General features: G+C 43.5%; 3 protein-coding genes across 5 annotated transcripts; all 3 read left to right on the top strand.

The window, feature by feature from the left end:
• The first annotated feature begins 752 nt into the window (after window positions 1-752).
• nobox (NOBOX oogenesis homeobox) lies at window positions 753-6744 on the top strand. The gene is made up of 9 exons (XM_028400111.1): window positions 753-888; window positions 2182-2924; window positions 3686-3848; window positions 3930-4036; window positions 4261-4406; window positions 4483-4619; window positions 4879-5140; window positions 5569-5885; window positions 6296-6744. The coding sequence occupies exons 1-9, from the start codon at window positions 855-857 to the stop codon at window positions 6733-6735; spliced, it is 2349 nt and encodes a 782-aa protein (XP_028255912.1). The 5' UTR covers window positions 753-854; the 3' UTR covers window positions 6736-6744.
• A 4399-nt stretch (window positions 6745-11143) lies between these two features.
• On the top strand, window positions 11144-15789 carry matn1 (matrilin 1). 2 transcript variants are annotated; one of them, XM_028398330.1, is made up of 10 exons: window positions 11144-11397; window positions 12562-12746; window positions 12829-12990; window positions 13081-13303; window positions 14157-14279; window positions 14397-14569; window positions 14646-14877; window positions 14966-15118; window positions 15228-15308; window positions 15422-15789. In XM_028398330.1, exons 1-10 carry the CDS (start codon window positions 11310-11312, stop codon window positions 15469-15471), a joined length of 1470 nt encoding a protein of 489 aa, XP_028254131.1. In that variant the 5' UTR covers window positions 11144-11309; the 3' UTR covers window positions 15472-15789. The 2 variants fall into 2 exon arrangements, with proteins under 2 accessions (XP_028254131.1, XP_028254133.1); XM_028398332.1 differs by lacking the exon at window positions 14157-14279.
• Window positions 15790-16672: 883 nt separating this feature from the next.
• Window positions 16673-23967, top strand: sesn2 (sestrin 2). 2 transcript variants are annotated; one of them, XM_028400797.1, is made up of 11 exons: window positions 16673-17472; window positions 18240-18305; window positions 19664-19852; window positions 20309-20491; window positions 21181-21399; window positions 21559-21691; window positions 21765-21880; window positions 21975-22058; window positions 22408-22514; window positions 23047-23191; window positions 23446-23967. In XM_028400797.1, exons 1-11 carry the CDS (start codon window positions 17140-17142, stop codon window positions 23530-23532), a joined length of 1662 nt encoding a protein of 553 aa, XP_028256598.1. In that variant the 5' UTR covers window positions 16673-17139; the 3' UTR covers window positions 23533-23967. The 2 variants fall into 2 exon arrangements, with proteins under 2 accessions (XP_028256598.1, XP_028256599.1); XM_028400798.1 differs by lacking the exon at window positions 16673-17472 and adding an exon at window positions 17821-17975.
• Window positions 23968-24069: the final 102 nt, after the last annotated feature.

The raw sequence follows: 24069 nt of genomic DNA, 5'->3' as shown, positions 1-24069 counted from the left end.
GGGAATATGCATCCACACAGAAGCTGAAGGGGGGGTTTGTATGTGAGCCTGATCTGTTAGGGAGGGGTACAGCAGAGGAGCCAACAACAGAGTTGGGGTAGAGTGAAGCAGGCTCGGGGTCCATCCAGTACCCCATCTGGTGGGTGAGAGAGGAACAGCTGCAGCAGAGACACCTGAATTTAACCAGGCATTTTCTACTGTAGCTTTAATACTAAAAAAATACATACAAGCAGAAGTAAGTGTGTTTTATTTTATGTAGACTTTAACATGTTAGACCTCTCAGGAATAAAAAGCTCGAGCATCAACACTGTTTTTTCTTAACTTATTTTAGTGTTCCCCAGTCTGGCAGACTAGGAGTAGGGATTTATGTTTAATTAATTATATGTAGTCTGCTAACACTGATTAAGTAGTCTGGTGCGTTCAAAGTGTCACAAAAATATACTAAAATATATACCAACCAATCAATATGGTTTGATCTCCTGATTATTTGTTTTTCTCTAACCTACTAATTCAACATTAGTTGTTATAATTAAGTACATTATTATTTTTAATGTATGACATTTCCCAAAATAGGCCTACAAATAAATTGATCAAACTGTGAGGGCAGAGTGATGGCTCTGTGTGAGGGGTGACAAACCACGTGACTTGTTTTCTCCAGGTTGTGTTCTGATCTCTGATTGGCTGCTTCTCTTTCACCCCCCTCACGTGATAATTCTCCGTCACGCTGCAGTGGCAGGTAATCAATCAATCAACCTCATTAACCCTCAGGCCCGGACACATTCGTTTGGTGACCCTGCATGGCTTAATTGATTATTAGTACAAGTTTATTGGTTTTGACGGTGACGTGATTCGTCATGGATGAAGAAGCTGGTTTAGCAGAAGATTTTGGTAAGGACGCTTAATTGTTTTATTGGTTTATTGTCTTCCTTAATTGTTTTTTTTTTTTGCACAAAGAAGTCAAGACCTTGAAGAAAGTTTACCAAACTTCTTCCTCACTTTGTTAACTTTGAAAGACTTCTATTTAAAAAGCTCATAATCTTTCCTGTGAGTGCAGCTCCCCGTGCTGCTCTCAGCTCCTCGGAGACCATTTTAAACACGGTTATTAACATTCACGACCCAGCGTTTGGAGACGGGGACAGGTTAGCTAGTTTAGCAGCAGCTAGCCGGTCAGAGTTAATTAAGGGTCAGGTGTGCAGGTGGCACGAGGCGCTCCACAGCTGGGACACTAATTAAGTCACTGCAGGCCACAGCTCCTCCTGAGGAAGAAGGTTTATCAGGTTTCATCCAACCTGCAGGTCACAACATGGCGCATGAAATGTGAAAGAAGTAACCCTTTCTAACTTTATCGAGTTATTTCTCAAAATATAGGCACCTCATGTGGTGAAGTGATCAATATTTATGCGCTCCCGGGAAGTCAACTCAATAACTGACAAAGTGAAATTCACTGCTATGAAGTCACATCACATGGAATCAAATATGTCCTGTATTAAATCACCAATGGATGTGAAACCTGAAGGAGTTTAGAGCTGCAGAGCCCATGAGTCCACCTGCAGTATAACAACATCCCCCATATGTGTCAGAATATGTGAGCTCCTAACAGAGCTACAGCATTTTTGCAAAAGGAATTTTTATTCGTGTGGCCTCATTCTGTGTGTGATGTTGGTAATGAGCAGGGACTCATCAAAAAGTCATTAGAGTCTACACAGCCAAAACATTTGAAAAGTGTAAAATAAAACATTACAAATACAGAGGTGCTTAAAACACCACCTTCCACTGATTCAATGAATGTAGAGGGCAGTTTTTATTGGTATTTTTTCTGTGCATCCATCTGTCTCGACATCGTAGGAACACTTTGAATTAATTTCTTGGTATTGATGCTCTCTTGGAGTCGAGAAAATGCTGCTCAGAACAGAAACAGAAGTTGCAGTGTCATGAGCTTTCTTGGCCACCGCACATTGTCTTGTTTTTTAGAGTGCATAAAATCTGGCTCAACTGTTGAATTAAAGAGAACTGATCAGGTTTTGGAGGTCAAAGGTCAATGTGACTTCACAAAACAAAGTTTGGGGTTCATAGAAAATGATGATGTGATGATATTTTTAAAAAGTCAAAGGTAAGATTTAATTTGATAAGATCAGCAGAGCAGAGATTATATTGAATAAAACTTTCTGCTCTCTGTTGCAGACTGTCCAAGCCTTCTGTGTGAGGAACTGCAGGATTTGGAGACCAAGACCGACCAAAAGAAGATGAGCAGACGAAGGAGGAGGAGGAGGGAAAAAGAGGAGGAAGTTCTCAGTCAGAGGGAAAATGCAGGGGCAGGAGAGGAGGCAGCACGAGAAGAGAAAGAGGAAGGTGAAGAAAAGAACGAAGTTCTGTCAGAGAAGGGACTGATGGCCACAGAGGGAGGAGAGGAGGAGCAGGTGAAGCCTGAGAGTAGGCTGGACGCGGAGGAGTTGCAGATGGAAGATGAGATGGAGAACACAGAGGAGACAATTGCTGAGAAGCAAGAGAGTAAAGAGAGAAAAAGTTTGGAGCAGAAAGATGAGCAGAGGAGGAGTAGAAGGAAGCGAGGGAAGAAGCAAAGTGAGCAAGGGAGAAACGGGAAAGGAGGAAAGGTTGTTAGTGAGACGGCTGAGGAGGAAAAGACAAGTGAGGCACAGGAGGTGCCGGTGATGAGCTCAGAGGAGAGCTCGGCTCTGTCGGAGCCTTCTGTTGGCCTGATGAACAGCTGTGAATTGTCTGACCCAGTGTACTTGGGTTTTGGGGGGACAGGACTGTACTGTCCCTCAGTGCCCATTCCCCTGCTGTACTCCTCACAGCCTCCTGTCCCGATGCAACATGCACCTCCTCAACCACATGGGATGAAAAGGCCTCACAGCCCCCTTCTTCCTCACAGCTTCCCCCAGCAGGGCCCACAGCCTCTCGAGGTGAGAAGAGGCCATTCACATACTCACTTAATCTTTGAATGGAAACAGAGAACTGCATTGTTTCCGAGCTGACTGCTCAGTCCTGACTGCAGATCGAGTGAAACATTCACACTGAATACTTTTTGATCTCGCCATCTGTATTCTGCATCTCTGCTGCTCAGTGTTGGACAAAAACTTACTTTTAAAGCTATTGTTTTTTATACAATAGTTCTATTATCTGAGTTTAAATAACATGTAGCTGCTGAGCACGAGGTTTAGCCTCAACAGGTTTCTAATAATAACTCATTTTCCATACAGAATTACAGTCTAATGTGTATGAAATTATGCACACCTACAACCCACTGCATTATTAATGATGCAGCTGTGAAAATGGCATCCTGGATTTGTATATTAGTCTCACTGTGTGATGTAGCTTGATATCAGCAGGTAATAGAGATTCACTGAGGCGGTGCAACAGGCACGTACTTACAGAAAGAGAAAATGTTAGCAAGTGCATCATGTTGCATCAGAAAGTATGTAGGTCATAGACAACACTGGTTATTAACTGCTCTTTCAAGTCATGTACAGACGTCATATTTAGAAAAGCTGAGCGCCTCTGTTATTGTTTAATTTTTTTTCATCCGCTTCAGAGACTTCTGATAATTGATACCTGATATTGATAAAACCTGTAATTTTAAAGCAACAAAGCAGTAAGTTTAAAGATTGATTGAATTTTGCTGAGGTAAAAGATGCTGAGGTCGTGTTTGCCTGGTTTGTGGCAGATGGAGATAACCCAGGTCTACTCCACCAGACGCTCCATTAGGTACAGTGCCAGGGGCCGAGGCCGGGCACTTAGCTTCCCTCTGCTGCCAGGGTTAGACACTGTGGACGGCTGCCTGCTGCCTCCTGCATCGAAGAAAAAAACACGGACGCTCTACAGTACAGGTGCAGGAAATGTCTGTTTTCAGCATGGGCTCAGATTTGACTGACATGACCTGTAATATGTGTGTGTGTGTTTGCATGCAGATCAGTTAGAACACTTGGAGTCCCTGTTCCAGGAGGATCACTATCCTGATGCTGAGAAGAGGAAAGCAATTGCTGCTTCAGTTGGTGTCACACCTCAGAGAATTATGGTTAGACTGTCGTCTTCCTCCTTTGATCTTCAGAGAAAGTGTAGACTTTATTTATTTGATAATTAAGCTCTAATCGGGAAGAATCAACTGTTGACAGACAAAGAGAGATTGTCCTTCCCTGGCTGTCTTGTCCCGCCTCACCTTCCAGTTTCTCATCACCATACTCAGTCATATTTCCTGAAATCAATTTATTGTCTCCCCCTCTGCACGTGTCTGTGTCTCAGGTCTGGTTTCAGAACCGCAGGGCTAAGTGGAGGAAAGTGTGCTCCATCACAGCAAAGGTTGAACACAGACAGAGTAGAGCTGAATACAGTAGCAGCAGTCCACATCACCAGATCAATCCCAGCATGCTGACACTGGCCTCTAACAGGTATCACTCAGTCCTCAGTATGTGTTACTATTATTTTGGCCTAATGTGGGATTTATATATTTATTTATTTTTTCAGTAAGGGAGCTCCATCTTTTTCTGGTCACTTTGCCACCAGGCTGCCCCAGCTCGACACTGCAGCCACTTCTTTCCCCACCCTATCCACTCCGACCCCACCCTCCTACAACAACCTTCTGGCTAACCTCAACAGCCCAGGTGTATTACATATTTATAATAGGTCATGCTTCTTCATTTCAATGAGTCCACTGTCTTTGCACAGCCAAAAATAGAAATTTGTGACTTTACAAGGCCACAATCTCCTAAAAATCAGTTTTTAGTGTGTTTTCCTGTGTAAGAGCTTTATTTAGTTCCTGCTTTCTGCTTGTTCATCCTGCAAGTGGAGGCCGTAAAATCAACTAAAAACAGTATTTGTCTAATCTCAGTTTTTAATCTGGGTTTTTTTTTAATGTCCAAGGTCAATGCAGAGGGAGAGATGCGGGGCAGCACCACTTTTCATCTCAGGGGGGTTTGGCAGATTATCACCCTCGCCCCATGCACAGCCCTCCTCCACTGCGGCGAGCCAGCCTCCCCCTCTACACAACGACCTACAATTCTGCCAACCCCAATCCACCTCTACTCAACACCCCGGCCCACACCCCACCTCTCTTTCTGGATGCTCTGGAGGGTGGCTCCTCCTTGGCCCATCGTGACACTCCGTCTCTGCAGACTGACACCAGGTCAGCTCAGCTCACAGCCAAACTGTGACATGAATACCAGAAGATGATTCAAACACGGACGAGTACAGGCGCTGACAGGAGGACGGAGAGTAGGCAGAGAGGGATCCTGTGAAATACTGATATAATGATGGCTCACACTGTGCCTGTAGTAGTGGGGTGTCAGTTTCGGCTTGTGCTCTGAAATATTTCAGTTGTCATACTGGGAGACATCTCAGTAATTGCTTTGTGCCAAATTTGTTTGACTACAGTTACATATCACAGCACTGAAAGCACCGATGCAAAGTAATAACAAAAACAAACAATGAATATCGACACATTTCCAGGTCCTGCAATAACACATTTTTATTGGAACAATTTTTTACACAAATAATAGCTCTTTTAAAAATGGTCGATAATGTATGACGACAGTTTGTTGTTTTTGTCCTCAGTTCACTTTTTGATTTTGCGGAGAAGCTCGACTACCTGACGTCCAGCCAGCAGAGCAACGCTCTCTCTTACCAGCTTCAGACATCTTACCCTACCAGCCAGACCCAGCACCAACCTCAAGCATCTCTGCCCCGCATGGCCTACCTCACCCCATCTCCGTACCTCACCCCCAACCCTACAGATTCCAACCCTACCTCCTACCTGACCTTTGGCCCTGGAGGAAACTCGACTGGTGTGGTGACCTACTCCACCGGTGGCCATGCCTACTTCCAGTCCCAGAGTGCAGGACAAATCCTGCTGCAGTCATCTGGTCATCATGGTGAGTCACTGGGATGAGGTGAAGTTTTACTTTCTGAATATTTAACAATGCTAGAAAGTTATTTTTTAAAAAAGTAATTTCAGTTTGTAGTGTGATAATTTGATGTATTTGCATTGTTGGTGTTGACTGACATCAAGTGTGATGATAGTGTGGGTCTTGACAGCTTTGTCAATGAGATGTCCCAGTGTTGGAATATAACATGAATGGAGAGTGCTCCAGCTGGTGCTATATGATGACTGCAGTACAGAGGAGCATTGAGGAGGAGCTGAATTGATTAATGACAAGAATTTGTAGGGCACATAAACTGAGAATTATGCAGATCAGGTAGTCATATTTTAATATATGATGTTTAGAAGCTTAAACTATCTCTTAAAAAAGCAGACTTCTCTGTTTGTGTGTTTTCCATCCAGGTGGCATCACAGCATATCAGTCATACCCGTGGAGTAACATATACAGTCAGACAGCCATGCACCAACGTACTCAGTGTCCACCAACATACCCTTCCAGTGCAGGATCCGCTAGAGACCACCAGACCCCCTCTTCCACAGGCCTTTCTCTCCCTTCATTCTTTCCCCGGGGAGATCCAGGGCCTTCATTTACATACTCCCAGCGTTCATCACACGCCCAGGCACAAACCACCAGCACAGTCCTCCCGCCTGTGTCGACACTGCGACCGCCTTGCCTCAGATCGGAGAATAATCCAACCAAGGTTTCATCTCTGCTGCCGTCTCAGGTCAGCTCTGCTTCCCCAGAAAGCCCTCCAGTGCCCCCCTGTGTCAAAGTTGAGTATGACAGTCCTCGAGAGCTTCACAGCCACTTCCAATATGACTTCTCCCCCATAAATTTTTGACTCCATATTTAAGTGCCTCTTAGAGTGTGTCTGTGTGTGCTTTTGTGCGTTTGCAGTCATGCATGTTATCTTTGTAAATAATATAAGTGTATTTTTTTCTATCTCTCTCTCTCTCTATATATATAAGTGCTATTTGTATTACTATTAGGATGCTGTCAGTAGCAGTGTTAATGTTACCAGACTTAATGGGGCTGTGCTTAGCTGGGCTGCAGTAAATGCACATTACCAGGTTATTTATACATTTCATACATATCTACATATGTTTCCTTTGCAGGTAATATTTTTTATTAAGATTATTTTGTTGTGGATGAGCAGAGCATTGTAGCGCCGTTCACAGATTTTGGTTCGGGAACCTACAAAAAGCTAAGAAGACTTGGTACAAGGTTTAAAAATATAGACAGAGATGGAGTGATAAACAAGAGAAAAACTTTATTTTGTGTGTATTTTACCGTGGAAAGATGTGGTATGTGTGCTGCATCTTCTCTTATCACTCCTCGACAGAATACTGACTGTGAACTGTTGTGCTGTTTCAAAAAAAAATGTGGACGCTGTGTGAAACATAATATAAACCAGGTGACTTGATGGTTACCCAGAACTTTATAACCATGTGAGGCTCAATGTTGCATCTTATTTTTTAAAAAACCAAGCAGTGAATCAGAATTCTGTATGCCCTTGAACAACGGTTTTGGAACTGGCCCACGGGTGGCGCTCTTTCTGTGTGTGAAATGGGAGGATGTTATTTTTCAGATGTCCCTCCATTAGGGGGGATGTGTCAGTCTCTAATCCGATGGAGGAGAATAAGGATAGAGCTGTTTCTAGGGATCTAGGTATTCCAGACAGTCACTGATTCTGCCCAAATCCTTAATCTGTGTTGCCATCTGCCGAGTTCACACACTTACTGCACTGTTTATCCTTAGTATGCAAGCAGTGACGGGGGCTTGTGGAAACCAAATCCCCTTATGAAACTCAGCCTCTGAAAGCGCTAAAGGCATTTTCCTGAGACAAGGAAAAAAAAAGACATTTGGGAGTATCTTGTCATTTCTGCTCTCAGTAGTGAAGTAAAACAAAGTTTTTAGCTTTAACAGTAGTTAAAATTCTTGGTTCGTAGCTCTGCTCTATGTAAAGCAAAGTTTGACATGAAGCTTGGATGATGTGGGAGTAAGAGAAGGAACTGTTTGATGAGAGTGAGGAGGAGGTGGCAGGGACCAAGGGAGCAGATAAAGGGGTGGGGGGGTGGGGGGGAGACGGAGGAGTGAAGCACTCTGCTGGTCTGGGAACAAGGGAGGAGAGCTGCGATGAGCCGTTGCTATGGGAGGAGAGGAGGATGATGGGTGGGCTCTGCCAGCAGGCGTGGGAGGGAGAAGAAGATGGGGATGAAGGAGGAGTGTGTTTGTGGCACTGGGGGTTCTGGGATGAACAGAACTGTTGGTTATGTAAGTGCTGTATTTGGGTTTTTAATGAACCTCTCTCTTCCTGCTTACTGGCTACTGAGCTGTTACTGTTGGCAGGAGAGGAGCAGCATAAACACACACACAAAAACTTTATTTGCAGTGCAGAAATTTCTCAAACTCTTGCATAAAGAGGCACACTTTCATTTCAGGAATGAAGAGTGAGAGCTCTATTCAAATGTAAAGCAAGCTGAACTTAAGCAGGTTTTTTATAGGTTGAACTCTCTTCTTTGGTGTAGTACGGATGCTTACATAGTTATCACTTCTTCATGTGTCAGCAGGCACGTGACAGAGGAGAGCTACATATAGGTTTAACTGCATTTAATTTTTCCAGGACTCCCTTTGCATGAACAGAGAGTGCTCAGAGCACAGCTGGAGGGTACCACTGTATGTGTGTGTGTATCTGCATTTAAGCATATATGTGCATATGTGTGCGTGAGCACAGGTATGGGATGCTTCTCTCCACACCGATCCCACCAGGTCAATATTTACTCAGTATTCTGAGATTTGAAGAAAGGCAACTTGTTTCAATATTTATGGATGTGGTCAAACATGAAATCCTCACAGTCTTTCCAAACCCTGTGACAGTTTGCACGCACACACACTGTGGGGGGAAAGAAAAAGTGAAAGAAACCCTCACACTGCTTTTAGTTTATTGATATTAGTGGATAAAGTTTATTGATATTACAGATTGAAAGTAATGATGTTGGTTGTAGAACAAAACTGAAACAGTCGTCTGGCTCTTTGGTTCAAACATTAAGATATAGCAAACAGACTTTGTTGGAGTTGGAAGAAGGAAGGAGAGTGACAATAACAAACTATTAAAATACATTTATGAATAAACACATTTGCATATTCAAATGTTTAAAAATGAAGGTAAACTGTAAAAGCTCCAAATGTGACAGCAATAAAATATCTCTCCTCACCTGTTGACCTTATATAAATATTTTGTGGCCTTCTATAAAAATACAAAATGGCTCTTTTGCCCTTCTTTCCATTTGCCCTAAGGGTCTGGCAGTGCTATTGTAATAAATATGTTCTAAATTGAGTTTCCTGGAGTGGTTTGGCTATTGGCAGAGAAAAAGGGACTTACAGGAACATTTCCCTTTTCAGTAAGAAAGCAAATATTCCATGTCTTCTTATTAGATTTCTACTTCGCTACCAGCAGGCAAATAGAAAGGGAGAAAAAACAGAAAATTGCAAGGCAGAATCTGTGCTTGTGTAGTCATGGGTAAATTGGATTACCAACTGATTCCAGAGAAAATCATTAGTGCTGTAAAAAAAAAAGATGATATTGATCAGCAACAGTAGAAGATTGAAAATTGATGAATAAGGAGCTGCACAAGGCTTTTTTGACTTTACTGAGTAATATACCGGTTGTTTCAAATGATTACATTACAATCCTCAATAAAATGTCAAAAACTAGCAGGGTTTTTGTAATTGCCAGTTTTTTCCTACCAGCAGTCACAACCCAAAGGTATGTCCTTAGTGTCCACGTCTCGGGAGTCCACCTCTGTCACTACAGATTAATTCAAAGGAGGATAAACAGGCAAATTTCACGGTGTTGTGAAAGAGTCTGATAGATGCTGGTAAGGCTCCTCCAGCTACCTGCTTATGTTTGTGTTTGTCAGGCCTGCCAAGTAGACAACGTTACATAACCTGTGTGTGTGTTTGTGCTCTATACTATGTTTGTGTGCAAAAACTACGTGTGTGTGTGTTGTGTCTTCTCTCATAAGCCAAACAGACCATTCCTAGAGAAGACACGTAGTCCAAGAATAACATCTTGTCTCTTTCATCCCCAACCCATCACCACCATGACACCCGTGCACACACATATACACACACACACACATTGCTCAGTTGCTGTGTGTTCAGTAGAAAACCTGGCTAGTTACTGTACAGCCTCAGCTCCTCCTCTTCCCCTCCCAGGCTACCCCCTGAATTGCGGCTTGTTCAGGTCGTGTGTGTGGATGTGGAGAGGTGTGTGTGTGTGGAGGAAGGGGGGGTTGAAGAGGAATGCAGGGCTGAACAGGTTGGGTGGAGCGGGATGTTGGAGGGAAAAGAGGGGTCTCTGTTAGGTATGTATGTGGACTCTGAAGAGAGATTAAAGGTGTATATGGGTGTATACGTTGATGAAAGCGTGTTTTCCTTCTGTGTTTACTCCAGGGGGGCTCGCTGCCTACCTGACAGTGGAGCAGAGAGTGATGGAGAGGCAGGCAAGATGAAGAGGGAAAGGTTTAAGAGGAAATTTGATCCTATTTGGAGGTGAAATCTCTCCCTCCAATTTGTTCATTTGTGTGATGTGTTCTGTGGTTAAACCATTAAGAAAATGTGATGAAGTCTGACCATTCAAAAGTGAGACTTTAAATCTGAGAATGAGATAAAAAAGACCAGAGATGTGACAGAAAAATAAAAATTACACATGATTTACTAGCATTGAACTGACCCTAAGAAGCCAGGAAATGGCTTGTATGCTTCAATTTATACAAAAATGCACACACACACATCCCAACATGGTGAGCGGCGGGAACACTGTAGGCTGTGTATGGCGGCTCTCCTTCACTTCCGCACCGTAAATGTGTGTTTGCTATACGAGGGAACACGGGGAGAAAAGAGGAATTCATGTTGGTGTTTATTTGAGCTTTGGCCAAATCCAACCTGGGGCAACTGTGTTGGCGCGCACTCTCCACCAAACCCCAGCCGCTCCTGTACCCCCAGCCAGACACACACACACATACTGTACACACTCAGGGACTTAAGCGCACACACAACACAAATTTACTACTTTCACATACACACTTACCTGTCCATCCTTGCCATATCGAGGTGTGTTTGTCTTTCCATGCCCACCATTTTAGGTCCTCCCAGAGCAGGTATTTCCCTCTCTTTCCCACAGACGCACACACAAATTTTATCCCTTGAGGGGGGGCCGTCTGTGGGCTGAGTGTGAAGCTCTTGCATTGATAACCTGCAGCTCAGAGTCACTCTGTCTCACTTTGTGGCCGTCCCCATCGCCAGGATCTCCCTTCGCCCTGTGCTGTCTCCTTTCCTGCTTCTCACTCTAGGACCAGCTACGGCCACAATCGGACCCCCGCCTTTAGCTGTCACCCCCTTGTTGCTGTCACCATGACGCCTACGCTGCCACTTTTCTTGCTTCTGCTCGGCCTAATGGGGGCTCAAGCCACCGTAGACCTTCGCACAGCCGCTGCCATGGGTAAGAATAATGACCTTTTAACCTCTAAAGCCTAACTCCAGGTGGGGACTCAAAGGCTGCTGATGGTGTGATGTCTCATGTCTAACACAGGTTGTCACTTTTTATCCTCAAAATATTGAACTCTGTGAACAATAATTGTATTTTGTAAATGATGAACTGAACTCACATTGGTCAATATTCCTCTAAAAGTCAATTTGTATAGTTGCTGAAGCTCCCGGCTCTGAATTCTTGAGTGGTTCCTTTTAGTCTGAGTGTTTTCTATCGTTCTGTGTGAACTCACTGCACAAGAAATGCATCATGAAAAAGAAGAAAGTGTTTAGACTATGCAAAAGACAGATCCACTGTAGACAACCATGAAATTGGATTGAATAAATGTTTTAGCACTTGACTTTATGTAAGAAGTAACTTTAGTTTAAATGGGATCTATGTGTTTAGGTCTAGTGAGAAATTGACTGGAAGAGACAGGTCGATCACTGCCACCCTCAGGGTGTTTTGTGTTATTTCTAATTGGCAGCTGAGGTTAGTGTATGTGCACCATTGTTGGATGGAGTGTTGCTGTTAGTGTGTGTGTCAGAGATTCAAAAGTAAGTGAGAGGAAAAGCTGGAAGGAGGGAGAGAGGTGAAGGGTGAGAAGGGAGATCAGTGACGTTTAACACACACTGGACGTTTAAGCGAGCGGGCAATTAGAGGCCACAGTATACTACAAGGAGTGCTCTGCACCCCTTGTTTCACACTTTTAGGGAAGCTCCATCATATGTTTTCCTGCTCGGACTGAATTTTTAGAGGTGTCATTCTTATAAACATGATTAAAATGTTCAGGCTTTTAAAGCATTATTATCACAGCAGATCATTGGATCATTTGTCCTCCACCTTTTTCTCTGGCTATGTGTCTTTTCATCTCTCCAACTCCACCTTCCCTTGCCTTCTTGCATCCTGTTTTTCTGTTTCCACCCACTTCCCCTCATATACATCTCACCAGCACCTTCACCTCCGCCCTCCCCCCTTTTTTTTCTCCTCACTGAACTCTTTTCTCCACACGCTCCTCCCACACCTCTCCCTTTATTAAACTCTTCTCATTTTTCAGATGAAATTCATGAATTAATATTTTGTTTATCTGTCTGCAGGTGTGATTACATAATCATTTTGATTTCTTTCTATGTGCAGCGGCAGGTTTGTGCAAAACCCGTCCAACAGACCTTGTGTTCATCATCGATAGCAGCCGCAGCGTTCGCCCTGCAGAGTTTGAACAAGTAAAGGTCTTCCTGGCAAAAGTCATCGAGGGTCTGGATGTTGGACCCAATGCCACCCGTGTGGGAGTTGTCAACTATGCCAGCCGTGTGAAGAACGAGGTACAGATACCATTTAGAGTAGAGTTTTTCAAATGACTTTGATTCACTGCTCCAAGCTGACGTTGCTTTAATTGAACTGTAGGTGTCTCTGAAGACTCACCGCACCAAAGCTGGCCTGGTCAAAGCTGTGACAAAAATCGAGCCCCTCTCCACCGGAACTATGACTGGTCTGGCCATCCAGTTTTCCCTGAATGTGGCCTTCAGTGAGGGCGAGGGCGCTCGTTCCAAACCTGAAATCAGCAAGGTGTGATGCACATTCGGATCAAACATCATGCAGTTTTTTCTTTCTAAAGTAATCCTGGCACTGACTTTGTGTTGTATTTGTCTGTCCCAGGTTGCCATCATTGTGACAGATGGCCGTCCCCAGGACAATGTGAAGGAAGTGGCTCAGCGCGCACGAGATGCCGGCATTGAGATCTTTGCCATCGGTGTGGGACGTGTGGACATGAGCACTCTGAGGCAGATGGCCAGTGATCCTCTGGATGACCATGTGGACTACGTGGAGAGCTACAGCGTCATTGAGAAGCTCACCAAGAAGTTCCAGGAAGCCTTCTGTGGTAAGAGGGTAGAAGAGGAGGGAGGGAAACAGGAGGATCAGACATGTTGATTCATTAGTGTTTAAAGTAAGAGGGATACAGTAAGCAGCAGGAAAGAGGGATTAATTCACTGAAAAGGAAAATGTGGGACAATCCACGCCTTCATCCCTGTGGAGAGAGCTGTCCGCTGGCCCCCCTATACTAAGGGTAAGGTGTCAGGGCTGTCATCCCTTTCATTCCAATGTGTTGTTTCCTCCCTTTTGTCCTCTGCTTCTCCCAAACAAGATTAAAATATATTCACCTGTCATTCAGGCACGAGGATCATCAGGGTAGAAACAACCTTTTGGGACGAGATTTGCTCCTGTTCTTCAGTCAGTTCTCAGATAACTGAGAGGCGAGACTGATCTATCTGTAATTAACGATCCATTAGTGACAATAATTAGTGATGCCCTTCGGCGCTGCCAGTCTGCGGCGGTTTCGACTGCTGTTTGCTTCTCACTCTGTTGCAGATGTTTCATCGGAGGGCAGAGCTGCATGATCGCAGTGTTGGATTGTTATTGGAAGAGCCTGTGTGTCACATTTAGAAAAACAGAAGAGAAAACAAATCGGATTTGGTTAAAGGCTACTCCAATCGTTTCCACCTGTTTGTTTTAAGGATCCACTGGATTCGTGCATCACCAACACATTTTAATCCTGCAGGTCACAGTGGATCATTAAACACCAGTGCTAGATTTTCTCATTTTCAAACTGACATAGTTTTATTTCTCCTCCTAACCCCAACCACCCGCCCCCTCCCCCTCTTTGTATGTGTGTGAACCTCTCTACATATGCTACTGTGTGTATGTGTGTGTTCTGCATGCACACACACACACAGTGTCGGACCTGTGTGCCACTGGGGATCATGACTGCGAGCAGGTATGCATCAGCACCCCAGGATCATACAAGTGTGCCTGCAAAGATGGCTTTACCCTCATGGATGATGGTCGCAGCTGCAGTGGTGAGTGAGCATGCGTGTGTGTGTGTGTGTACGTGTCTGTACTGCAGTATGGCAGAATCACTGTGCTGTCACATTAACATGTTCTGCTGCACGTGTCTTTGTGTTTGACATCACTAGCTTGCGGCAACGCTGCAACAGATGTGGTGTTTCTGATCGACGGCTCTAAGAGTGTGCGTCCTGAGAACTTTGAGCTGGTCAAGAAGTGGATCAATCAGATCATTGACAAACTGGACGTCTCTGAGAGCAAAACTCATGTTGGACTGGTGCAGTACTCCAGTTCAGTCAGACAGGTGTGTGTCAAGTCTTTTACAGTTACACCAGGTTGAAGCTCTCATTTACCAAAGTCCTGATTCTGTCCCCTCACAGGAGTTTCCCCTGGGTCGCTATAACAACAAGAAAGACCTGAAAGAAGCTGTGAAGAAGATGGCCTACATGGAGAAGGGGACAATGACAGGCCAGGCTCTCCGACACATGACAGAAAACAGCTTCAGCCCTGGTCAGGGTGCTCGGCCTGGAGTCACAAAGGTGGGCATCGTCTTCACTGATGGGCGCAGCCAGGACTACATTGGAGATGCCGCCAAGAAGGCTAAAGACAGTGGTATGATAGAGAGTGAAGATTGTGTTTTAATGTGAACAAAATGCATACCTATGCCAGGCAGATGCGGAAACATATGTGTTCATCGCAGGCTTTAAGATGTATGCTGTGGGAGTGGGCAATGCAGTTGAGGATGAGCTGAAGGAGATCGCTTCTGAGCCGATTGGAGAGCACTACTTCTACACTGCCGACTTCAAGACCATGAACCAGATTGCCAAGAAGCTGCAGATTAACATCTGTCAAGGTCCGGAGTTTCCATCAAAGACAAACCTAATAAATGCTTGTGTTGTTCAATTATTTCACTGTTCACACTGGTACAATAAAACTTGAACTTGTGCTTTCTGTTCCCACAGAGGAGGACCCCTGTGAATGTGACTCCCTCGTAAAGTTCCAAAAGAAAGTAGAAGATGCCCTACAGGCACTAACGAAAAAATATATCCTTTACCACCAATGAAAGAATATGATACCTGGGGGGGACTGTTTAATATTGTTGTAGTATTTTTCATCTCATTTGTCTTCACTGTTTCTGTCCTTGACAAAATCTTACTAGAGAGTATGTCCAAGAGGATCGCCTTGCTGGAGAACAAAATCGTCTGAGGACTGCCATAACTCTCTTTCCCATGCATCTACACACACATGTAGACACACACACACACCAAAATTACTTCCTGTAAAATATTGAAGAGGGACCCGTGTGTGTGTGTGAACCCGGACCTCTGCTTATATCCTGAGCTCTCCCAAACCACCTTCTCTTTCCTCCCCCTCTCGGTCTTTTACCTCTTCTACCCATGGGTCTCCTGGGACACAAATTGCCGGTTGCCATGGGGACCAGGCCTGTGCGTGTGTGTGCTCTGAAGGTCATTCTCCAAAGCCAGACTGTGTGTGTGTGTTAATAAAAGTCTTCCCTCATAGGGAAACGGTGATGGTTCATTGAAGGGGTTTTCTTTGTTGATGTTCCAGAGAGCACAGAGATGCTGTGTCTCATCATGTCAAAGGTAGCACATTATCTTTATCTTTTTATGTCACTGTGATCTTTCCATCTTTTTTCCAACCCCCCCCCTCCAAAAAAGTTATCTAATATTATATATGATTTATATATATACAGGTAAATTATGTCTTATGATGAGGATACACCAGTGATGTTTTTATTTTTCCTAAATAAAGGTGATTCAGGAAGTAAACATAAAACTGTGAAACCATTATATGCCAAAGTAAACACAAATGCACACAGACACAAAGATATATATATATATATATATATATATATATATATATATATATATATATATATGTATATGTATGCACAGGTTAATTTAACATAAAAACCACTGACTATTTCCACAGTCAGAAGTTGCAAAAACATGGACTCTGAGGACCAGAAGGACTACATGGATTTAGGTCATCTGCCAAAGATTAGCACATAATGATCTCAAGCTAAAGCAGAAAATCAATCAATCAGCTTATAAACATCTAAATGTACTTTCACTGTCACGTTTACATCACCATATAAATTTATATTTGCTGATTATTTTAAAAGCAAAGGAGAAGTTATACATTTGGTGAGTGATAAATCTGCATATGTTGCATAAACAAGTACCAAATAGTTCAAATCATTGCTTATAACAGCATGAATGATACTTTTTAAAATAGTTTTAACCTTTTTTATTGCTAAATAAAAGTCGCTAATCAATATAATAAATACATTGTATGAACGCTTTAGTTTAAATGTATAAAGTATATAAAGGGCTGGTGTAGAGCTAACAGTGGCAGGTTTCGCATACGTCACCGTGACGTTGCACAGGAGGAGGAAGGAGCTCCTCAATACCTGAAGCGAAGCGGAGTCTTTAAATTCTGATTTCTTCCTCAAGCAAGCGTAGTTTAAACTTCAAGAAGACCACGCTATGTTCAGGGAGTCTAGTCAAAACACAAACCATTCGCTCGCAGTATTTCTATCACTGAGCCTCCGTCAAGTGCGCTGTTATAACAGTTTATCATCTGCTAGCATCGGCTAGGCTAGCTTAGCTAACCTGCCGGCCGGCTGTTTTCATTGTCAGGTAGCCGATGATTATAAAGGGAGGTGGTGCCTGGTTGGTTTGACAGCGTTAATGATTTGTGAAACCATGACTGCGCAGTGAACTCAGACAGGCAACAGGTACCGCAGGTATTCAGCAGCGAAGGAAACCTATGGTAAACCAAGCTAAAGATTAGCGTCTGGTTCGGCTAATAGTAGCAGGTAACTGAACTCGGGTGCTCCAGAACCAGGACATGGCCAGCAAACCTGTGGCAGGCTTCACCTGCCAGGCTAATGGAGAAAACCGCTCGGGACGGGCGTCTCATTCATGTCGCCATCAGTCCGAGTCAGAATCCGATACTGGACCGTCGCCGAAAACCTTAGCACGGCTGTGCAGCAGGGACGAAGAGGAGCGGACGGCAGCTCTGGAGGAGCTGAGCCACGGGGTTCTGGTGTGTTTAGGCTTGGACCGGCTCGGTTCGGCTCGGATTAGTAAACAAACTCTCCTGCACCTGCTTCGGCTGTCCAGTTCGTGTCCGCTGCAGGAAGTACGGGAGAGGGCAACCGAGCTGCTGCGGACTGCGCAGGTAAAGGTCTCACAAGTAATTTGTTTTGGTTGTAGAGGTTCAATAACAGCGAGAGAGAGAGACAAAGTAGGAGCTAAACCATCACTACATGAGGTCTAAACAAAAAACTTCAAAACACGAGTTTGTCCTACTTTGAGTCAATACTTATGAAGGCATTCTAATATTAGTGGGATGGTTTATTAATCAATATAGACGCTGCAGCTGATAATCAGTTATCAGCTGATGACTGTTTCATTGCCACAGGACTGTAGGGTGTTTCATCAGATATTACACTCGAGGTGATGCAAGACTCTGCTGCCGTGTGCACAAACAAGCCGGCCGGACACGCCCCCTCGCGGTCCCCTGAAAAACACAGCAGACACACCCCCACTGCCTTCACAGCTTACTGTAGCTCCCAGAAGTCATAATCTATTCCGCTCTGGCGCTTAATAAATCTATTTACCTTTTTGGAAATAACCTGCGTCGATTTGTAGCTTTCAATTCCCCCTCCTCCGATGATGTCGGTAAGTTTTACGCATGGTTTGGGTAATACTGAAATTGTAACTTATGTCACTTATGAGCTTCATGTTATGAAACGGGTCTCCAGTTACAGCTGCTGCAGTCAAAGTCTGTGTCAAGGGGGTAAAGCAGATTATTCATGTATCTTATCATTTCTGGTTCTAATTGGTGTTTTTCTTAATTTGATGGAAAAGATATGTACAAGAAGGGTATGTTTTTAAAAGGTAAACAACCCTCAGGTTTATTTTTTTGTCTTTATTATCTTTTAGGAAAAAGGAGTTCAAGTCCCTCGTGCCCTGGTCTCAGGTCCAAGTGCCTTCATCCCTGCAAAAGAGGTGTGTATGTGACTTTAGATATTGGAAGTTATTTCTTTTAACGTGTCTGGTGTTTGATTTCCAAATGTACTAGAAAAGGGCATTTCCTGAAGAAAATCCAAGTTTGATTGCTGCAGCTAAGTTTGAATGCTGATGTGAAGGATTGCTCTGAATTGCTGGAGAATCAGAGCAATTCAGATCTATGTATGCCTCTTGTCAGCCTGTCACCATGGTAACAGCAGAGGAGACCTCAAAAACCACTCCAACTTTGAGAGCCTGGCGTGTAGAAATGATTCGAAATTAGAAAATTCTGAATACAAGTTTGATAGAGCAGCATCTAATGAGCGTCTTAGGACTAAAATGGAGTCTGTAGCTTGAAATTTGTAGGAGCAGATACATTTGGCATAGACTCCCAGGTTAAAAATGACACCGAAATTGCTTAATATTTGAAAAGTTATAATTTTTTGAAAAAAACTTGAAGTTGAACTGCAATGTCCTCTGTGAGATGAACATTTTGATAGATGAATGGCTGAAATCGGTCAATGTATGCTGAAGATACACTGCGCCAAAAAATATATGGAAGAATAAAAAAGAAGGAGAAGGCAAACAAACTAATATTTGTCTCCTAAATATACCCGTTAAAAATGTTGCACTGGCATGGAACAAATGTTCAGTATTTCTGAGGCATGCTTCCAATGTATTGATTAAAAAGTCTCAGCAGTCTCCACATATTAGAAGGGTAGTCTCACAAGATGTTGTCAGGGTGGCACACAGCTCATTCTCAGATTTATCAGGACTTGTTACAGGCTGCCATCTTGATAAGCAGACAAATAACTAAATGCATGATTGTGCCTCTTGTTTCTATTGACACTAACCTCTGTTTTAAATGTTCTATTTGCTGCTTTCTACAATAATAGAATACATACTCTGCATGTTTTCAGGCTACAGAGCAATTACTAAATCAAAGTCAGTACAAATTCAACTGCTGACATTTAAATTCATCATGGAGGACAACAGATTTGTCTTCAGTGCCTTTTTTCAGCTGCCCTTTCATTGTGGGGTTGTGAACTTGACTTACCATGTTGTTACATAGTCTAATTCAGGTTCAATCCAACTGCAATATCACAGTGACTGTTGCTTCAGCATTCCAGAGATGCAACATCCTAGTTTTGTTTCAAAAGCTGATGACTAATGCTGGTTTGTTACATGACTCACTTAAGGTTTTTCGCTGAAGAAAGTGAAGCCTTCTATGAATTGTGGAAATGTTTGTTCATATAAAATCTTTCTCTAATAAATGTTGATGTAAACTTCTTGTTATGTAGTGATGCTTAAAGTAGGTGAGTTTTGAACAGGGCTCTAATTTCCCTCGTCCTCTTTAGATATTGAAACAAGGGGCAAACCAGGACATCCTCATTGAATCCTTTCTTTCTCTGGGTCGTGTGGACCATATCACCATGGTGATGGCGCTGCACCCTGCCTATCTTAGCTGCTTCTTGAGGACCCAGCATGCTTTGTTGGAGCTGGATGGCCCCTTGCCCCGTCACTGGAGACATTACATCACCATCATGGTAAGAAATGCATTACATATAATTGTGACACCTGTCAAATACAGAAGTATTAGGAGTGGGTGGTAGCAGAACCCAGGGGCTGTCTAGGAATGATGAAATGGTTAAAGTTGGCGACTCAAAAATACACAACCTGAGAATATCAGACATTATAGGAAGAGTCATTATCTTCGCAAAGAAGATACAGGTTCTTTTCAATAGCAAGCCACTAACAAGTCTGTCTATGGCTGTTAGTGCTTTGCTGCATTAACATTTAGTGACTCCCTTCGCTTATATGAATGCTACATTAGCCACCTCAAATGTACCTGTCATTAGGCTCAGAGCCATCTACCTGTACAAGTTCTGTTGTTTTTCATTAACCTCACTTATTATTTATGAACATATACAGATCTTATGCATTGTTTAGTTGTTAACCACGGATTGTGTTTAAGATTTCTCGTTGTGACTCTTCTTTCACAGGCGGCAGCTCGACACCATTGTTCGTACCTGGTGCAGCAGCACAGTGCTGGCTTCCTGGAGGCCGGAGGGGAGGAGAGCTGGCTAAGTGGCCTTGAGCATGCTCCCACAAAGCTCAGCAGTCTTCAAACACTCAACAAACTGCTGGCACACAGACCCTGGCTCATTACACAGCAGCACATCCAGGTCAGACTCATCACCCACTCGCCCACTCACCCACTCACTCACTCACTCCCTGAGTCGCAACTCCAACTCCTTCTTTTGCTCTTACCCTGCCATATAGCTCTGAATTAATACATGTAATTTCTCACTTGCACTCAACCTCGCAATATTCTGGGAGGGGGTTGATGTCCTTCCTGTATTTCAAGACATTACATGGCGCATCAGATTTGATAAGGATAAAAATGCATACTCTACGGGTAGAGTATAACCTGACACATGAGTACAGAGAAGATGCATGAAGGTTTAGCCTGCACAGGGGGACTGCTTTATATATTGACCATGGTGTTAGTTCAGGCTGCCCATAAACTCCATCTCTACCCTGGTGCTCAGTGCATCAGCACCCACATCACGGAGTGGGGTCTTTGCTGCTCCCTCCCAGCCTCTTGTACACTTAGGAAAGGGCAGCGAGGTCCTGGAACAGAACCGCATTGGCAGATGGAAATGGAATCTTTTTCTGGCTGAAGCAGTCCTGACTAAAATTAATTTATTCATAAATTGAAAGTATCGAACAAATTAAATTTTTGACAGCTCTAGATGAAAATGGGACCAAAATAATTAAATTCACTGAGTGTTGAGATATTTCAGTGTGACTCACAGACCCACATTGCCATCCAGCAAACCATATGAAACTGTTTTTATCTGCCACACTGCAGGAGCTGGTGTGTCCCGGAGCAGATCCCCGCTGGTCACTGGCTGAGCTCATACACGCTGTGGTCCTGATGGCACACACTCACTCGCTCTGCTCCTTTGTGTGGGGCTGTGGTTTGAACCCTGAACCTGACCACATTGGAGGTTACACCTTTCAACCTCCGTCACCCGATCACCTGCCTCGTAGCCCTCACAGCCCAGCTCATGAGGAGGGCAGGCAGGAAGTGAGTAATTTTGGTCTAACATAGCAACAGTATGGGGATGTGTTGATTATAACTAGCACAGCTTCACCAAATACGTCCATTCAGCTCACTTCACATTTTTTAATTACAGTTATAAAACACTAAGATCTTTAAACTATTTGTTCTATTGCTCTTCTCCAGCTGGTTGATGGAGCGATGGAGGTGGAGGTGTTGATGAAGCGGATGGTGGAGCTGCAGCAGCAGGAAGAGGAGTACACACAGGAGGAGATGGCCACTCGATTTGAAAGGGAGAGAAGCGAGAGCATACCAACAGGTATGACTGTTTACCCCTTATCACTGAAATTCTGTTGTTGACTCACTACTTCCTGTTTGCGGCATTTGTTTAGCGGTGGTGCGGGGAGCTCCACCTGACCTGGTGCTGTGTCTGGTGGAGGAACCAGAGTTCCGATATGAGGACTTTGCCCCTAGAGGAGAGCAGGCACCACCCACTATGAGAGCACAGGTAGCTGAGAGCAACTTGTAGTTGGTTATATTTTGCACAGACCACAGAAACCTTCACGTCTTATTTGGAGTGTTTGTGTGTGTCTTACGTGCAGGACTACTCATGGGAGGACCATGGCTTCTCTCTGGTCAACAGGTTACTGCCAGATATGGGCCAACTTCTGGATGAGAAATTTCAGGTACCACCACATTTAAACACATAGAGGCGCACTAGTAAAGATCAACAAGCTGATGATTAAAATGTGCAACAGATGTTTTGATAACTTGGATGTGCTTACCCGAGTGTCTCGTTGTAACTCAGCTGATACTAAGATTTAAGATTTTTATTGTTTTATTGCGTATTTGTTTACAGGGTGGTGACTGCAGGCCAGAAAAACAAGTATAATGGTGGAGTTTATTTTAGTGTCGCCACAGGGAAATTCTTTTTTTTACCCATAAAAATGACAAATAGAAATGGTGCTGGGACAGGATATAAATCGATTTACACATAAATAACAGTATTAAGCAAAATATAATCCACCTTTGCAGGTTGTGAGCAACTTGACCTACCACAGGATGGCCATGCATGAAGGTGTGGACACACACACCTTGAGAAAAGCTCTGTGGAACTACATCCACTGCCTCTATGGGATACGGTCAGTATCATAACTACCATGTTTGAAACTAAGACCTTTTTTACACATACATAGGCATTTTAAAACTAAAACTGTCAAAAACATGCTGTCAACAGTATGAAAAGCAATATTTGCCTTATCCCTTAGTCAGGCCATTCTGAAGCCTGGAAAAAGGCAGCTCTGTGGGTAATGGCTAGGCTGTGTTGCGCTAAATAGACGTGACCTCTATACTGCCTTCTGAAGCTTCTGTTCCTCAATATGGTGAAAGAGCATTATGCAGCCTGTTAGCAAGTTAACAGCCAGCAACCCTTGCTGTATGCACCAAGAGGAAAACGGGCAAATCTAAAGCCCAGTTTTTCCCTGTGCACATGTCAACACTGCAGACTGAAGCTTCTGAAGATATTTGTACCCTACAGGTCTGATTTCTCAAAAAAGTATTCATGAGGTGATGACCAAAAAAAACCTTGTTTAAAAAATACTCATGTATGGCGTTTCATTTTAAAAAAGATTTTCCTGCAGTGTCACCAACATTTTTGTCACTTTGCATACGCAGCTATGACGATTACGACTACGGCAGTGTGAATGTGTTGTTGGAGCGCTCTCTGAAGGTGTTTGTTAAAACCATGGCCTGCCATCCCGAGCAGACCTCAGCGCGCATTTACCACACGTTCTGGAGACACTTCAGACACTCCGAGAAGGTACGAATGAGTTCAAACATGCTCCCGACTGCGGCCTGCCCAGTCACAAATCATTTGACATTTTCACATGTCTTCTCTCTCTGTGGTACCTTCTCTACAAAGAATGAATCAGTTGGCATTTCAGCGTGTCCTATCTTTTCCTTTCTTTTTAAATGTCATCAGAGAAGGAATTGTTACAGACAGGACCTGAAAGTGTCTCGCCCAATGACCTGAAGCTAATGATACACATCTTTTTTTTTCTTTTTTTCTTACAGGTTCACGCAAACCTAATAGTGATGGAAGCCCGGCTACAGGCTGCGCTTCTTTATACGTTAAGAGCCATTACACACTACATGAGATGACGCAGTCGCACATGTTTTTGCTGATGCTGAGCCAGCTGTGATGAACCACAGTCCAGACAATATTAAACACTACAGTGAATGTTTTTACCCATATCGTTTGTTTCAGTGTTAAATATTATGATGCTGCTTTATTGCTGGGACTATTGCATATTTAAAATGTGTTACCTATTTTGCACTGAAGTGTATCAGGTTTTGTTTCCTCAGTTGAGCCTTGACTTTTGTTCTGAGTATCTTGCACATCCTTCTGTCATGCTGGAAATCAGCTCTGGCATAACTATAAACCTTCATTATGATTCAGGTGTTTCTTTTGCAGAGTTTTGAAAAATATCATCACAGCACTAATGCATCAGTGATCTGTCTGCAGGACAGAGGCCGAGATAAAACTAAATCATTGTATTTTTGTGTACAATAAAAAGTTACTTTATCAAAATTCAAGTTTTGGTTTTAATCTGAAGGACCACCAGATGGCGACATACACCATGACATGTGATTATTCACTGTTTAAAGGCCGAATTGTACAAGTGAAGAAACAACTTT

This window comes from Parambassis ranga, chromosome 2, assembly GCF_900634625.1.
Source record: "Parambassis ranga chromosome 2, fParRan2.1, whole genome shotgun sequence".
NCBI classification, from domain to species: domain Eukaryota; kingdom Metazoa; phylum Chordata; class Actinopteri; family Ambassidae; genus Parambassis; species Parambassis ranga.
This window is presented reverse-complemented; position numbering and strand designations above follow the sequence as displayed.

Coding starts and splice junctions, on each gene's coding strand:
- nobox (XM_028400111.1), top strand. CDS start 855: ATGGATGAAGAAGCTGGTTTAGCAGAAGATTTTG. Junction 889..2,181: donor TGGTTTAGCAGAAGATTTTG/GTAAGGACGCTT, acceptor TCTCTGTTGCAG/ACTGTCCAAGCCTTCTGTGT. Junction 3,849..3,929: donor ACGGACGCTCTACAGTACAG/GTGCAGGAAATG, acceptor GTTTGCATGCAG/ATCAGTTAGAACACTTGGAG.
- matn1 (XM_028398330.1), top strand. CDS start 11,310: ATGACGCCTACGCTGCCACTTTTCTTGCTTCTGCTCGGCCTAATGGGG. Junction 15,119..15,227: donor GCAGATTAACATCTGTCAAG/GTCCGGAGTTTC, acceptor CTGTTCCCACAG/AGGAGGACCCCTGTGAATGT. Junction 15,309..15,421: donor ACAGGCACTAACGAAAAAAT/ATATCCTTTACC, acceptor ACAAAATCTTAC/TAGAGAGTATGTCCAAGAGG.
- sesn2 (XM_028400797.1), top strand. CDS start 17,140: ATGGCCAGCAAACCTGTGGCAGGCTTCACCTGCCAGGCTAATGGAGAA. Junction 17,473..18,239: donor AGCTGCTGCGGACTGCGCAG/GTAAAGGTCTCA, acceptor ATTATCTTTTAG/GAAAAAGGAGTTCAAGTCCC. Junction 21,400..21,558: donor ATGAGGAGGGCAGGCAGGAA/GTGAGTAATTTT, acceptor GCTCTTCTCCAG/CTGGTTGATGGAGCGATGGA.